Raw genomic sequence first — 17,034 nt, forward strand, 5'->3', positions numbered from 1 at the left:
GTGCCTTGAGTTCCTACCCATGCCTGGTAATGGAACACCATTCCTCCAGGATAAACCTATTCCCAGTAAGGAGGAGGCTGTCCCTTCCTGCCTTCCCATGGGCCTATTTGTACTTGTCCCACAGGAAAGTTCTTGGTGACATGCCTTACCTCCAACAATGTCAGCTTCTCTGAGACAGAGGAACATGCCTTCAATATTGCCCAGTCCAGGGCTTCCCAGGAGATCAATATCATACCTGATCTTAGGGACATACAATACAAACACGGTCTAGATAAACGCACCAGTCCCTTCAAAGAAGTCACTGAACTAAACCATAATATGAGTCCTGACTAAGATGCACATTCAAGTGTCAGCAACAGCTTTAAAGCAATACAAAGGTAAAGCAAACATTTCTTACTTTGAGCTGTAGTCGGACTCTGGCCAAAAAGAATGCCCAACAGTTCTCCCTGGAGTCCGTTATGCCGAGGCCTCGAACTTCATTACGAATCCCAGAAATGATCTTGTCGGTATCTTCGTCACTGAACAGACCTGGGATGTCTCCTATCTCCACAGAAGGGGCAGAATTAAATAACAGTCTTGCAACTTACATTTTACAGTGGATTTTCTAATGTTTGAAAGGCTTTCTTCAGATGAAGCAGGCTCCATTTAAAGACAAAGTTTGAAATTAGAAATGACATGCTTTTTTTTTGCCTTTTGATCTGATAAGACATAGAACTCAGAGAAAGCAGTTACCTGCATACTCACTAGACCTGCATATCCTGTAGACCCACACCCCATCAGACCCTCACACCCAGTAGACCCACAAGCTTCTGAGAACTGAATCCCACTGGATACGCACACATACTAAATTGAGTCCTTAAACTTACTAACCCACAAAGACCCCTAAACCTGCACCCCAATGGATCTATGCAACCTCTAGACCCCCAGACCTGCTCAAGGAGGAATAGCATTTATTTCAGTTTGTGCCTCTTAGAGGCACTTCTTATCCATAAGCTGACTAAGAAAGCGATATAGTACCAATTAGGTTTATAGCTTTCTCCCCAAAGACTGCCCCAGCAAACATCTCAAAGACAAATTATCTCTCTTTAAAGTTCATTGAAACTACAGATAATTTGTCACTGGGAAAGATCTTTCAAGAAATGTGTCCATTTAATCACCCGATGCCAGCAAGTCATTAATCAGCACGAGGAAGCTCTCATCTAGAACGTGGGCATCTGTCAGCAGGAACACGGTGGGCATGTTCTTGGCTCCAGTTCTGACGTACAAATTGGCCAGATCTACCTGTAAGGAAAGGACACCATCGCTCATGTTTTGTTAGAATGCTGATGTGATGTTGGAGCATGTGGCTGGGTGCTGGGGGGCACTGAGGGAAGAGGATGCGGGGCAGTGGCTGTGCCTCCCCAGCACGTCACCCTCCAACTCTGGCATTTATTAGTGAAGCATCATGTGACTTGGGAGAGCCCAGGGATGAACCATGTCTTCCTTCTAAGAGAGCAGATGTGAGTTCAGTGACACCTCTGTCAAGTAGCACAGTGGCAGCCCTCTGCTCATCCCAACAGTTGTCTCTTCACTGATAGTAGTTTTGCTTCGTTATTGGGTCAGCAATATTGAAATCATGCTTTTTAAAAAAAGTATAACATACCTTTGCCATAAACTCTAGGCATTATTTTTTTAATTACTACCATGGTTTGAAAAGCAAACATTTAAGGACACAGGATAGTTTTCTAAAAAAAAAAAAAAAAATCAACAAACAAAAAACGTTGTTTCAGTTGCTCTCATCAAAAAAGGAAGAAAACCTACCTGAAGTTCCAAAGGAAGTACCTTTTCTTTCTGCCTTTTGTCATATAAGGACATAAAAAGCATTGAACACCGAGTCCATTTAAAGCAGGAAATAAAAAGTGTGTTTGTACATTTAAGACAATAGTCTTTTCCAGCCAGGCCTGTGTTGTTGAACCTATACAGATTACAGGAATGTGTGGTGTATTTGACCATGAAGATGAAGGCATCGAAGGCATCTGCAGAGAAGCCCTCTTCCTGTAGGCTGGGGGTTCCTGTCCACATCTCAGAGCTGACACAGAATCACTATCAGTTTGTGCTCTGACTGCCAGACAAATGGACCAGAAGTGCACTCAGCCCTTCATAGCCACAGGTCCAGCCAACAGCAAACAAACAAACACAACAAAAATCTGAGGGCACTTTGTGTGCGTATTCCTCTCCTACAGCCTTCCTTCTCTTGGGGTTTCTCCCTCCGCACCGTAGCACAGTAACTACTGGTGTAACATTAGGTATTGTAAGCAACCTGGAGGTGACGTAAAACACACAGCACCGTGTTCAGGTTTCAGAACGAAGGTGATCATCCACAGACTTGGATTGCATCAGCATCCGGACAACGGTGGATGGCTGCTCTGCCTTTCAACTCTCCTTACCCGGAGATCTTGGGTCCCATAGCCTTCTGTCAGAGTGATCTGAAAGACCTCCAAGCTGCAGATGTAAGCTGCCAGCCTAGACAGGCTTTGCTTGCCACTGCCTCCAACTCCAACCAAGAGGGCGTGGCCTTGAGGGGTCCGAAGAATGCGGCTGATTCGGCACCTGGAGAAAGAAAGTGTCAGCCCCCATCAGAGTCGTGACATAAACCGCCACGGGTTATATTTGCTTTGTAATCTAGATAAATGTGCAGGTTTATGATGAAGTGGCAATTTTATTGGAATCGTTCAATCTCTGCTCATGTTTCCTCACCAAACAAAGACAGCATCTAGCTTCTAAGTATTTTCTTAAAACTTTCCCCAGGAGGCATATTTTGAATTCTTGCTGTATTGATACTACTTGAAAATACATACAAGGCCTATATGGAAGCTCCATTAAATTTGTTTTTTATTAACAAGAAAAATCCCATCCTCTGTCAGCCTCACCCCATACAAAGACCTCAAGGGAGGATGTCCATTGGCATGAGAGCTTTGCTGTAGGACCACTTTGCAAAAAGTGGACTGGCTTAGATTAACAGACACCTCCCTGTGCTTCATTTGAGGAAACTAAAGACTTGATTATTTAAAAAAATTATGTATTTTATGTGAGCGTTTCCCATGTGCATCTATATGTGTATACCAAGTGTGTTCTGGGTGCCTAAGGTAGTCAGAAGCAGCATTAGATCCCCTGGAACTGTAGTTACAAGCGGTTGTAATCCATTGCATCAGTACCAGGAATTGAACCTGGGTCCTTTGCAAGAGCAGAAAGTACTCTTAACTGCTGGGCCCCCTCTCTTGCTTCCTTTCTACTAAAGGCAGCCCCATGCATAGGACAAAGCTTTAGCCATTGTTATTTCAAAGTCAAGTGTCTTACAAGACCCTCCAATGCTCATCCTCTGTAGCCAAAAGATTCTGAGTGTTTACACTACATTTTTCAAGTACGAATGCGTTGGTTTTTCACATCAGTGTGATGTTGGTTTAGTTGAATAAATGGCTTGTATGTGTGTTAAACAAATTAAAAAGCAACTCACAAAATAAAAAAGTATGTGGAAGCCCAACTGCAAAAGCGAGACCTATTACGATTGCCGAAAGACTCCCATTGTTCTTCCTTTAGGGAGATAAGGCTGGAGTCACTTATATCATGACTGACATGCATCAACACTTCCAGTCTGGAAAGAGCTATGCTTGCAAGCTTGGTGATTTCCTTGAACTTTATGACCACACGGCCAAAAGATACAGCAGAAGAGAAACGCCAAGTCCAGAGATAGGCTTCAGTTGCCTCTTATATAACAGGACCCTCTAAGTGGCAAGGTCCCTTTCTTTGAAGCTTAAGGACACTTAACATCACCTCTAACACTGAGTCAGTCAGCTTTAGTCCCACAATCCCTGCTCAGGGAAACACTTTATAGCTTGGGCCACCGAGACTCCAATACCGAGGATCCTATGAGCTTCCCGTCTGGGAAGGGTTTTTTTCCTCCCAGTGTTGGAGGGCATTGGTTTCACCTGCCACATGTGGTGTCAGAGTTTCATGGCCCCACGGGGAACAATGAGGCCAGTAATTCACGGGTTCCCACTTAAGCCCCCCTGTGTATAATCACTGAAAAGGCGCAGTGGAACTATTGATACTCACTGAGCTTGCAGCAATAATGGCGTGGGGGTGGCGGTGGGGAGGTCCCTCACATTTTCCTTCAGTCCAAGGCTAAACATTTTATAATAACTTCTCTGAAACTCGAATTTCCTATAGTTCACTCCATCCACATTCACTTCTTATTTTTTTATAAATAATTTCTATTTTAATGACTTACTTTTAAAATTTGTGACTCTTGTCCATCGTCACCTAATAGAAAGGCCTGGGGGGATGAGGGTGGCTGGGCAGGGAGAACTGTATTGGCTATAGAGATGCAACTGACTTCCCACATGGTGGCAACGAACTGCTTAGACTAGCAGTTTGAGATCCCGTACGGCAGCCCATCCGGCAGCTTGTCCTCAAGGCCCCTTATCTCTGTTATAAGAAAATGTTCTGTGTACGTAAGGCCTGTTCAACCTCTCTGGCCTCATCATTTGCTGCTTGCCTATGCTATGCATACTGCAGCCAGTTTCATCTTTTACTCTGTTATTTGAGCATTCGTGATTCAGAGCCGCACAGCCCCTCTGCGATGTGCTCCTCCCAGATCTTTCTAAAATACAGTACATTTATCATGAACATCTCAGACCAGTGCCACTGCCTCCCTCAGACACCCAGTCTCTCTTTAGGAATCCAATAGAGGTTGAGCCTCCTTTATACCGAAATCTTAATTGCTCTAAAACCCTAAACACTTTATGGGTCTAGAAGACAGACTACAGTAAAATCTCGGCTACTCTAAAAGTACCTGGACGCCATGCAGGCAAAGTTTAATATCAAAAGTAAATAGGGCTGGAGAGATGGCTCAGTGGGTTAAGGGCACTGACTGCTCTTCCAGAGGTCCTGAGTTAAAATCCCAGCAACCATATGGTGGTTCACAACCATCTATAATGAGATCCGAGGCCCTCTTCTGGTATATCTGAAGACAGCAACAGTGTATTCACATATAAATAAATCTTAAAAAAAAAAAAAAGTAAATAAACTTGTGGGTCGGTTGGAAACGTTTCATTCCAAGTACACGTGTACTTCAAAGCCTGAAGAAAATATCAGAACCTCTGTACCTTTCTGCTCCCTGGGCCTTTGGTTGATGGGCTCTCAAACTACAGCTTCTGCCTCTGTTTGCCTGTTGCGCTTCTGGGCATGACCCGCTACTCTTAGACCGTTTTCTTGATCATTTGCATGTGCTCTGGTAAATGGAGCTCAAGCATCACTGAAGAAGGGATTGGACGGAGGTGCCCTGACCAGGATGGGAACATCGATGGCCAAGCTCTACCCCAAGGCAGGCAATGTCCTCTTCTAAGAAGATATACGTACCCTTTTGCTTTCAATAACTGCTCTAAGACATTAAAAGAACGGACTGTGTTACTACCTGGAATGCAGTAGGTGCTCGACACGGCCTACTTAATCCGTGAAAATCAGGTTAAATCCTACCCACAAACCCCACAAGTACTTCCCGTTCCTCTTGCTTAGTATCCTTCTCTGACAGGACTGCGGCGAGATGAAACATTTTGATCGGCTCCGGGGCCCTTTAGAAAATGGCTCTCCTGCACGTGCACGGTCAGGACTGTGACGTGATTTACAGCAGAGCACATTTCAATGCTGTAAGAACAGTTGCCAACCGAGAGCCACCACGGCCAAGTCACTCACACGTGCTGCATGGCGTCTTCAAAGAGCACGAGGTGCATCTCGGAGTGCAGCTCATTGTAGTTGTCCATCATCTCTGTAAGAACTGCCTTTAGCCCTTCCCAGTCCTTCACGGGCTCGTAACAAGGGTCTTCCCTGCCACTGGCAAAGTGACAGTAGACGAGGGGCTGCTGCTGCAGCGTGTTAGCATCTGCACCCTGCAGAAGGAAGCACAAACCGTGGTATGAGAGCCGCCTGAAGAGTCACAAGCACATGAGGAAGTAGGACAAGGTCCCTTAATCCAGACCCAGTTCATCTGTGAATCTCAGACGCTGCAGGAAAAGGCAGTACGCTTGCCCATCTGCAGCTTACGGACTCTCTCTACCTCGGGCCTCATACCGGCTGGAGCCCAGTGAACAGAGACCTCTCCCTCGCTTACTCACTTACTTTGAAGTACTTATGGGCAGCTTCCAGCATTTTCCTCTGAAATAAGTCGGAATCGTTTGCGTCTACCAGTCTGTCTCCATAAACACGTGATGTTTCATGAAGCCACAGGCGTGCTAAGTCTTCAGGGCATTTTAAACACTCAGGAGAGGCAAACAGAATTCCCTGTGTGAGAGGGATGGGGAACGCACCTTTAATTCAGAGGACAGTGTTGTCCTAAATAGGCAATTTTAGTATTTGTTTAACTCTACACCGTGTTTAGCAATCAGAAAGGAACAGACAGACAGGAGCAGGTAAGTATACACATTTGCAAATAAAACTCATTTCAGATAAGCAAGAACATGAGAGTTTAGTATGGTACCCATTTATAAAAGGCCAGAAGATGATATCAGGTTCCCTTGGTACTAGAGTTACAGATGGTTGTGACCCAGATGTGGTTACTGGGAATTGAGCCCTGGGTCCTCTAGAGGAACAGCCAGTGCTCTCAAATGCTGCGTCATCTCTCTATCCCTCATCATACACGGCTTTAAAGAAAGATTTATTAATTATTATTTTATATGCATAGGTATTTTGCTTGTATGGATGTGTATCAAAACTCTCAGAGGTCAGAAGAGGGAGCTCCATTCCTGACATTTGGAGTTATAGATAGTTGTGAACCACCATATTCGTGCTAGGAATGGAACCTGGGATCTCTCCAAGAGCCACAAGTGCTCTTAACTCCTGAGCCATCTCTCCAGCTCCCTCATCATAACCACTTTAAGGAATGTAGCTAAAACTATTGTAACTCAGTGGGAGCTCATTGAAACATCTCTGCACACACATATATCCCAGTCTCTAATGGATTTTATGAAACCAAAGTACAATCAGAATGAAAGTAACAGGATACAGTTTCCTTGTTTTTAATCCTTTGATACAAGCCAATCTAACCCATTTACTTCACAAACAAAACAAAACAAAACAAAACACCCAAAGCTGAAATGTATCTCGTCTTGGAAGGTAAACCAAGGACCAGCAGGGAGTCACTCTGCTCCCTGTGCCCCCCAACATTGTCCTTTAGCATCTGGGGTGCAGGTGACCTGAGAACAGTCAGCTTGCTTCCACCCATGAGAACAGGAGGGTGCTGTGGAGAATTAACCTGTGAGAGGCTGACACTGTTTGAAGGTGTCAGATGTAGTTGGCAGCCTGGACGTGAAAGCTAAGCAGTCAGGGTCACATCCTAGGTCACCCTTTCTGCTAAGGGGAAGAATTGCTTTAGACAAGGCCTTACTAAGCAGAGCCTTTCTAGCAGGTGCTAGGAATGCAGCCCTGAAAGCAAATGGCCGGTGTTATCATGAGCTATCGTCTGCTGCTGTGGTAGGGCTCTGAGGCTGCTGTGGAGTGGTTCTGAAGAGAGCTGTAGAAGTCCTGGAAGTTTTCTCATTTTCTCCTGCACAACGGAACTTTGAATCTTAGACAACTCTCCAAGTACTTCACCGTACATAGTAGAGAACACCACATCTGTTTCAAAAGTTTCTGACCTTAGATTCCCTCTTTAGAATTTCCTTTATATAATTAATAGTAAACGTTGCCCTTTTGCTATGGGCTACAGTTTGGATCTCAATGGCACCTTACCCCACTTGAGGTCACTAAGGCATGCCTTTGAGAAGGGTAATGGAACCCTGGTCTCCCTAACACACTATGCAATTGAGATAATTTTCAGTATCAAACCCAATCATCTATGATTTAAAATTTCATATTTTAATATATGTTTAAAATGGTAACATTGATGCTTTATGCAAAAACATGACCAATTACTCTTGTTTGGCACTTAAAATAATAAGTCATTAATTTATAAAGCTCGAATTTCAACTTACTGCTTATTGTTAACTCACTACCATGGTCTGCACGTCTCCCTAAATTTATGTTTTGAAACAACCAGGGCCAGGGAGACAGAGAGATCGGCTAGTGAACCCTATGACCTCAGTTCAAACCTCAGAGCCCTTATAAAGGCTAGAGGAGAGAATTAGCTCCATAAAGTTGTCATCTGACCTCCACAAGCATGTGTAGAGCATACCCTCCCACCACTCACTAAATGAAAAAGTACTTAATTGCCAATGTAGAAGTATGAAGAGGTGGGGCCTCTTCTAAGAGAGGTGACCTCATATGAGCAGCATTTGTGTTTTTATCCTATCTGCTGTAAAGAGACACAATGGTTAAGGCACCATCAGACCAGGCCCTTAGTAGATGCCTGAACTTGCTACTACCTCAACTGCAGACTTCTCGGCGCCACTGAACTACGAACGATACATTCTCATTGCTTTTGAATTACCAAGTCTCAGGTAACTTAGCACAGATATATAGTATGACCTGAAGAGATCCACCATCTCACTGACAGCATCTCAAAGACAGCAGCTTTTCATGTCACTTATCAGAGAGGCTTATGAGTAAAAGAGAAAGTCGCGGGATGCAACAAAGCATGGTTTAAAACTGAACTCGTTCTATAAATGAATGCCAGAAGCTATTCTGATACTCAAGAGGCTAACTTGCCAGTTGAGGTACCTGGAAGATGTTTGATAAGTCTCTTAGATTAAAATTGTAATGGAATTTAATAGCTGTGGGCACAAAGTTCTCTGCCATCGTCTGATGGAACGCGATGGTTGCCTGGATCAAAGACGGGCCAGTCCTGAGGACCGACGGGCAGAATGCTTGCTGCTGGAGATAGAAGCTGAAGATCTGACCGTAGATGGTGGTCAGCGCGTCCAAAGATGGAAAGTTGAATGCGAGCACGGTGAAATGTCTCTGAAAAACAATTAGCACAAAGTAGAGATGATGGTCAAAGCAGAACATGCAAATCAAGCAAACAAATGAAACAGTTGGTTTTTACTCTCTTCTTCACTTAGGATCACTGCTGTGCAATCTATTACTGCCATCTTCCCCAACCCTGGGGTTGGCCATGTGACCTGTTCCACCCCACAAAGTGATATGGAAATGAAAGAATGCCAGTCACTGTCAAGGCTTGGTCTCCATCTTTGTTCCCTTCAGCCTCTGACTTTCCCTGAGCTTTTAAAGTTTGTAAAGGCAGAAGCATATTGTCATTGTCACCACTCTGGCCTATACCACACAAGATCAGCTGAGAGTCATACTTCAGACATTCAAAGTGACTGAGACAAGGCTAGCAGAGACCGCTAGCTTACCTGTAGGACTCGGTTAAGTGAGAGAGCATTTCTGGGTAGTTTTTGCGATGTCTAAGGTAACTAAGAGAAGCCAATCTAAAAAGTAACTCTCACTATTTTGGAGAGTAACAAATTGTTGAGATAATGAAGTGATCAGTGCTTACAAATTAAAAATCCACAATATGGAAGGGATGCCTAAAATTTAGCAGCAAAAAAGTTTAATCCAAAAATGAATAAAAAGATTTTTTAATAACATCTGCAAATAATAGTTAATAACATAATAACTTCTGCAAAGAAGATATACAAAAAAATATACAAGGAACACATGAAAAATACCCAAACCTCTGATCACCAAAGAAATGCAAAAACAGAGTTATAATGATATCGCCTCACTCCCATTAGCACAGTTGCTGTAAAGAAGCAAAGGAGAAATTGTGTGCTGACAAAGATGTAGAGAAGCGGGGAACCTTGTGCACCATTGGTGGGGTAAAAAGTGACGTGATCATTGAAAGAACAAATTGACAGGTTCTCAAAAAGCTACAAACCAAATTACTGTCTGATCTTGTAATTCCACTCCTGGGTAGACAGATAGTCAAAAGAATTGAAAGCAGATTTCCAAGAGATATTTGTGTGCTTATGTTTTTATTCACCCCAGCAAAAAGATAGAAGTGACCTAGTGTTCACCAGTGAGTGAACAGACAAGCAAAATGCAGCACATAAGACAAAACAGCTCATCCTTCAGGTTACAAAAGGAAATTCTGCAACATGTTACATGTGTGATCTTTATTTAGCACAACTCTAAGTGAAGCACTCCAGTCCTTAGACAAACAGTATAGGTCTCTTCTTTTTTTTTATTGGATATTTTATAGGTCTCCTCCTGTTTGAAATATTCAGACAAGTCAAGGTTATAGAGACAGAAAGAAGGATGGTGTCTACCCGGGCAAGGGGGAGAAAGGAACAGAGGAGAGAGCAACAGGGTGTCATTGCTAATGGACAGAGTTTCAGTTTCACAACAGAGTCTCACAGAGACAGATGGTGTGGCATAAGTTGGTGTGTACACTCAACTGCACACTTAGAATAGTTGGTTACACTAACAAATTTTTTGTGACATGTATTTAACCATAATAGCAAAATGGAAAAATGATTTTCAAAAGATTGATGGTTGTGGGGATGCAGAGTCAAAAGAAGGGTGACCACAGAGCAGAATGATCTTCAGGCAGAGAAACTATTTTGTGTGATATTTTAATGGTGGACACCTGTCATTATACATTTGTCAACCCTAAAGAACTTGCAAGACAAAGAAGAAACCCCAGTGGAAACTCTGAGCTTTAGTTAGTAATTATGTGTCAACATCATCTCATCAAATGCAACTAATGCAAGAGGTTAATGAGAGTTCAAATGTAGCAGGTGGTGGGTGGATGAGGGACTAGACAGAAATTCTTCTGATTCATTTTGCTATAAATGTAAAAGTTAACTAAAAATTCTATATTGATTGGGAAAGAACACATCTACTTAATTAACTGGAAGTGGGAATCTTACCTCATAAACACCAAGAAACAAGATGTGATGATCTATTGAGAGAGGGTCTCACTATGAAGCTCAATATTGGAATTCATCATGGCTTGGGTTGGCCTTGAACTCATAACATCGCTGCCTCAGCCCCCAACCCCATCCCCCAGTGATGACATTTCAAGAGTGTGCCAACATTCCCAGCATGATCTACAGTTTTGGATATGGCATACAATGGCACTGGAGAGAGTGGCATGTAAACCCACCTGCAGCCTTGGGTCCACGGTAAAGCTGCCTGCCATGGGATTCATGCAGGCTACGTACTGGCAGTTGCGGATTTCCTTGAGCATCACTTTGTGTCGGTCATACCTAAGGGACAGAAAACAGAACCTCAGATCCAAAAACGAGATGACAAAACAGGGAGCCACCAGCTCACGAAGGATTTAATCATAGACACTTTATCTTCACAATAATTCTGTAAGCTTGACCTTCTGAGCCATATCTGAGGATGACATCAAAACCGTACCTCAGAAAATAGAGGGTGACAGAATGTGTTGGAGGCCTAAGCCACGATCAGAAGCTGAGTCAATATAAACTATTACTGGTTATTAATTTTCACGTGGCTTTTACCATGGGTGGAAACTATGCTGTCCTCATAGTAAAGCTTAGTGGGTGGGCTGGGCACCCCTCACCCTGTGTTTATTGTCATGGATAGTAGAGTGCCCAGATATGATCAAACATTCACAGCCTATAGGGTAAAGCCAAGATTTTCTTCAATAACTTAGTGAGACTTAATTTCTACACAGTTGCTATGTTGCTCAGTTACCTTTCAATCCAATCTTGCAATGATATAAAGGGAAACTTTTCTGTTTGATGTGATTAAATGATATATAAAGGGGGGCTGGGAAGATGGCCTAGTCAGTAGGGTTCTTGCCACACAAGCATGAAGACCTGAGTTTAGATCTCCAGCATCCAAGTAAGAGCCAGCCATGACAGTTTGCACCAGAACTTCTAGCTGTTGATACGGGAGGATCTCTGGGTCCAGCCAGTTTAGAACCAGGGGGCTCCAGGTTCATCGAAGTAGTTTGTGTCAAAGAATAAGATGGTGTTCTGGTATCTGGTATAGGTTTCCAGCCTCCACATGTGCATCTATCTGTACAAACATATATGTACAGATGTGCACACACACACAGAGTGAGAGAGAAAGAGCGAGAGCGAGAGCGCGAGAGAACAAACAAGAGAGAGAGAAAGTGAGAGAACAAATGAGAGAGAGAGAGAGCGAATGCAGGAGAGGGAGAAGGAGAGGGAGAGGGGGAGAGAGAGAATGAGAGAGAGAGAGAGAGAGAGAGAGAGAGAGAGAGAGAGAGAGAGAGAGGGAGGGGATATAGAAAATGCTCCCAGAAGACGAAGCAGTCCAGGAAAATTCTGTGTTCAAATGTCCCTCTACTGTAATGAGGAGGTTTTGATGGGCAGTGGAACGCAGGGAGGGGCCTACTTACCAGTGCCCATAGTCAATATGCTGTCGAAGCAGTGCATGAGGCTGAACGGTGCCATACAAATCCACTTCAGGCATGTTCAGATCATCAATGAAGTAAACCAGTTTTTTATTTCCTCTTGGACCATAGTTACGACCAGCTTTTTTCTCTAGAGGTTTTTCAAGAATTCCTAAAAATATAGAGATAATTTTGTCTACAAACGGCTGATGGGATGTGAGATTTCTGCCTTTACTTATTTTCCCCCAAATTCTTCCTCTTTCTCACGCTGATTTGTTTATGTCATGGTTGCTGGTTTCACATCAGAGATACGTCTCTGGCTGCAACTAACGGTCTATAAACTTGGTCCCTGCTCATCTCCTTCCTGTTAAGTAGAGGCCGCCCAGACAGTGTGTGTGATATTACCCAAGTGTAATGTGGTGTTTTTCCTGTGTCTATCCCTCTGTGTTACTGATGACTCTGAGTCAGGGTGGGAAGGGTTCTGAGTACCGTGTTTCTCAGATATAGTATCTAATCATGTTGACTCTTCAGCCAGCAAATAACTTGGGGACAAGAAAGACTGTGTGTGTGTGTGTGTGTGTGTGTGTGTGTGTGTGTTGTTATATCCTGCTGATGACAATTATTTATTGTTATTAATCATTTGTTAAATAAACAAAGAAGTGCACAGTAGATAAACACCTTTGGCAAACAACTGTTCCACATTTCCAGGTGCTGGTTGGTTAGTTCTATCGTCATGTGTGCCTCATTCTAAATACATCTCTACACTATCTCTTAGACACAGACAGACACATAGACAGACAGACAGATGACAGACACACAGAGATAGAGACAAATAGATACATAGAGACAGACACAGAGACAGAGACATAGAGACAAATAGATACACATAGAGACAGACACAGAGACAGACACAGAGAGACATACATACAGACAGACACACACAGAGACAGACAGACAGATGACAGACACACAGAGACAGAGACAAATAGACAGACAGAGACAGAGACACAGAGACAAATAGTCACACATAGAGACAGACAGACACAGAGACAGACACAGAGAGACATACATACATACAGACACACACAGAGACAGAGAGACAGATGACAGACACACAGAGACAGAGACAAATAGACAGAGACACAGAGACAAATAGACACACATAGAGACAGACAGACACAGAGAGACATACATACAGACAGACAGACACACACAGAGACAATCACATAGATTCACACGGAGACAGGGCCCCCCACACACAGAGAAAGAAAGATACACAGACACACAACAGAGACAGACAAATGGACAGACACACATACAGAGACAGACACAGAGACATAAACAGATACAGAGAGACAGACAGACAGACACAGAGACAGAAACATACACAAACAGAGACACAGACACACAGAGACAGAAACATACAGACACACACACACACACACACACACACACACACACACACACACACTCTCAGCTCTTTTCTTTTTCCTGTGCTCGTGTGTCCCTGCTTATGAGATCAAAACTCTCCCAGTCAGCCATGAAAGTCAAACAGGAATCTACTCTGACCCCATCTGACCAACGGTCACCTACAAATGGAATCTCATGCCATGTCCTGATGCCACCTCCTTTGCTTTTACTGTGGCCTCAGGCCTAGGGCCATGTTACATTAGCTGCTTTGTTGTTCAGTGGAACTGGTCTTCTTGACCTCAGATGCCTCTTCCCAATAGGCCCAATCAGAGCTTTGCTGTAGACTGGGTGGTCAGCTGTCTAGTTCTGGAATACTCTGGGTAATATAGGCCAGCTGAACACTGTGTAAGCAGAGGACACTGCATTTCACGTGATAACAGTGGCGAACCATGGAGCGGGGGCAAGAAACTAAACAGATTGGAAAGCCACACAACAGTGCAAATCAACAATTGTGACCTGAGTGCTGTACTGTCCCTCTCCTTGTGCTGAGCAGTGACAGGAATACTGACATTAGCTCTTCATGCTTTGTCCCCTCCACTCTGTGCTTCTTCTGCAGCAACAACACATTTACCTAATAGGTCAACATTAGGTACACACACACACACACACACACACACACACACACACACACACGCATACACATGCACACACATGCGCACACACGCACACACGTGCGCACACGCACACGCACACACTCGCACACGCACACACACGCGCGCACGCACACGCACACACTCACACACGCACACACACATGCGCACACACACACACACACACACGGATATGTGACTAAATGACAAGGCCACTAAGATGGCTCAGTGGCTATGAGTGCTGTTGACTGATGAACTGAGCTTGATATCTGGCTCCCACAGAGTGAAAAAATAGAACTGACTCCAGCAAGTTATTCTTTGTCTTCAGCATGTGTCCCACCCACATGCTAAATAAATGTGTTAGAAAAATGTAATTAATAACTCAAAGTTGGGCACGTTATCAATATACTTTTGTCTCCTGAATCAATTCCTTGCTTGAAAGGAGAATAAGAGGATCCTCTTTAAAGTCCTTGTATTGCCAGTTCCATGATTTAATTACAGCGGATTAAATGGTTTAGTGGTGACACAATAATCACTGTGAATATAATTTTTTGGTACATACATTAATAACCCAACAAGAGTATGAGTGAAATAAAGGTCAAACTTAACCAGATATGGTGACACATGCCTGTCAACCTGGCACTCAGGAGGCTGAGACAGGAGTTCCAGGAAAGCCTGGGTTATATGGTGATACTTTCTCTGAAAACAAAACACGGAACAAACTCACAGCAATAGTTAAAATCTGTTTATCCAGGAGGATGCTGAGTAAAAATTCACGAGAGACGTATGCAGATGTGTCGACCACAGTGAACTGTCCTTTCTGTCCAGATGGAGGAGAGGTACTTACTCTGCAGGTCTGCCGATGTCGTGTAGTAGTTGAAAGGCACACGGGACACTATATAGTCCTCAGAAATACTTGCCAGGGTGTCGCTCAAAAAGACGGTTTTTCCCACTCCCGCATTTCCAACCAGCATCAGAGGTTTGCCTTTGTTAAGTAGCAACTCAGTAAAATACCTAAGACGAGTTGTCTCTGGTGTGTGTACCAGGACTGTCTGGGAGAAAAAAATCAGGGGAAAAGTCAGAGAAGACCTAGGAACTACAAAACTTCAGACCTGACTCAACAGTCAATTTTCAATTAAGACCCAAAGAGCTCTCTGTACAAGTTCATGTCCAGCAGGAAAGATTGAGTGGTAGAGCAGACTTCATGGCTTCAAGGAGGGCAGCTGGACAACTGATACATAGTTTCAAGGTGAGAACTCACTCTCAAGTCTGTTTCTTTTTCCTGGATCCCCTTCCTTTCCCCAGTAGTCTTAGGTATGGAAGAGAGTACAGCCGACTTGGTAAGCAGTGTAGCCTCTCTTCCGAAGCTGATGAGACAGTGGAAAGTGAAGCTAAACATGGAATGGTATCTTGGCCCAAATGGCACAGTCCATGCAAAGGTGCTTAGGGCAAGGAGACACCAGTAGAGGAGATACAAGTGAGTCTGAAACTGTCACATACTGCTGTGTTAAAAATCAAACTTTTATCCTTATACTCTGAAATTTGGCAGTTTATTATTATTTATTTATTCCTGTACCATTGTGTTCCACAGGTATTTGGAAATTATCTACAAGAATAAAATAAAATGACTGGAAAATTAGGTTCAGAGAGCTGCTGGCAAAATAGCTCAGCAGAAAAAAGCACCTACTGTGTCAGCCTGGCAACCTGAGGTCAGTCTTCAGAAGTCAAAAGCAGAGAGAGCTGATTCCAAAAGGTTGCATGCATTGCACGCGCACGCGCGCGCGCGCACACACACACACACACACACACACACACACCACTATTTACGGGGTTGATTTTTGACATTAAAAACCCACACATGATCATAACAGATACAGTTCCTCCTTACGTGAGAAAGTACATACTGATACATGTGGAATATTCTGTGGGTCATTCCAGGCCATGGTCTTGGTATAACCATCTGTTCTCCAACTTCCTTTTCAACAGTGACACCCAGCACCCTCTGTAGACCATATTGTGTTCTGTGCCATTAAATAACACTAGACTTCTAAACATATAAGATACTGCCTTCCTTTCTCACTCACAGTTTCCATCGCCAGATTTTTCTTTGGCTGTCAGCTCTTTTCTTCACATTATGAATACCAAGAGTGAATGCTTACAGAGCCGGGTGGCCTCCATTAACCACATACGCATGCCGGACAACCCGACATCCACAGCAAACCCGTGAGATGCTTCTGTGGCTGTTTCCTCCTCCTCAGAGGAGCACTTGGGAAGTGTCACAGCTGGCAACTGAATGCAGATGCCCCATTCGAATCCACACTGTGGAGCCCGAGCTCAGAATAAACTAACACAAACAGCTCTTCTGAGAGTGGACATGCACATCACACTGACAAGCCGCTGTGCTTGTATCAGCTGACCAACTCTCCCAGCTTAAAAAGTTAACACTTTAACATGTGGGAAATGCCTTCAATCCCAGAGGAATGAGGATCATCGGCCATTTTATATTCACGAGCAAAATCACTGTGGAAACATTCCCCAGCTGTTTTTCTGTTTCTCTACATACTAAATGGGACCTAATGACCACGTTGCTGTAAAGAATGTTAGTTAACTGCAGCTAGGGAGATGGCTTTGCTGGCTAAATGTGGGTCATGTAAGCATGAAGATCTGGAT

The 17,034-nt window shown here is 43.7% G+C and overlaps 1 protein-coding gene across 1 annotated transcript in view; it reads right to left on the reverse strand.

Moving 5' to 3' along the window:
* Dnah11 (dynein, axonemal, heavy chain 11) overlaps positions 1-17,034 on the reverse strand; it is a 316,147-nt gene that overhangs the window by 126,699 nt on the left and 172,414 nt on the right. The window contains exons 46-54 of the mRNA XM_087554982.1: positions 15,212-15,416; positions 12,311-12,476; positions 11,078-11,180; positions 8,689-8,928; positions 6,154-6,315; positions 5,731-5,924; positions 2,427-2,589; positions 1,158-1,281; positions 398-540 (exon numbers count right to left, since the gene is read on the reverse strand). Coding sequence (XP_087411108.1) covers positions 398-540; positions 1,158-1,281; positions 2,427-2,589; positions 5,731-5,924; positions 6,154-6,315; positions 8,689-8,928; positions 11,078-11,180; positions 12,311-12,476; positions 15,212-15,416 — 1,500 coding nt within the window. The remainder of the gene's footprint in view (positions 1-397; positions 541-1,157; positions 1,282-2,426; positions 2,590-5,730; positions 5,925-6,153; positions 6,316-8,688; positions 8,929-11,077; positions 11,181-12,310; positions 12,477-15,211; positions 15,417-17,034) is intronic.

The sequence above is a fragment of the Rattus norvegicus genome, chromosome 6, assembly GCF_021556685.1.
Source record: "Rattus norvegicus strain SHRSP/BbbUtx chromosome 6, alternate assembly SHRSP_T2T, whole genome shotgun sequence".
NCBI classification, from domain to species: Eukaryota; Metazoa; Chordata; class Mammalia; order Rodentia; family Muridae; genus Rattus; species Rattus norvegicus.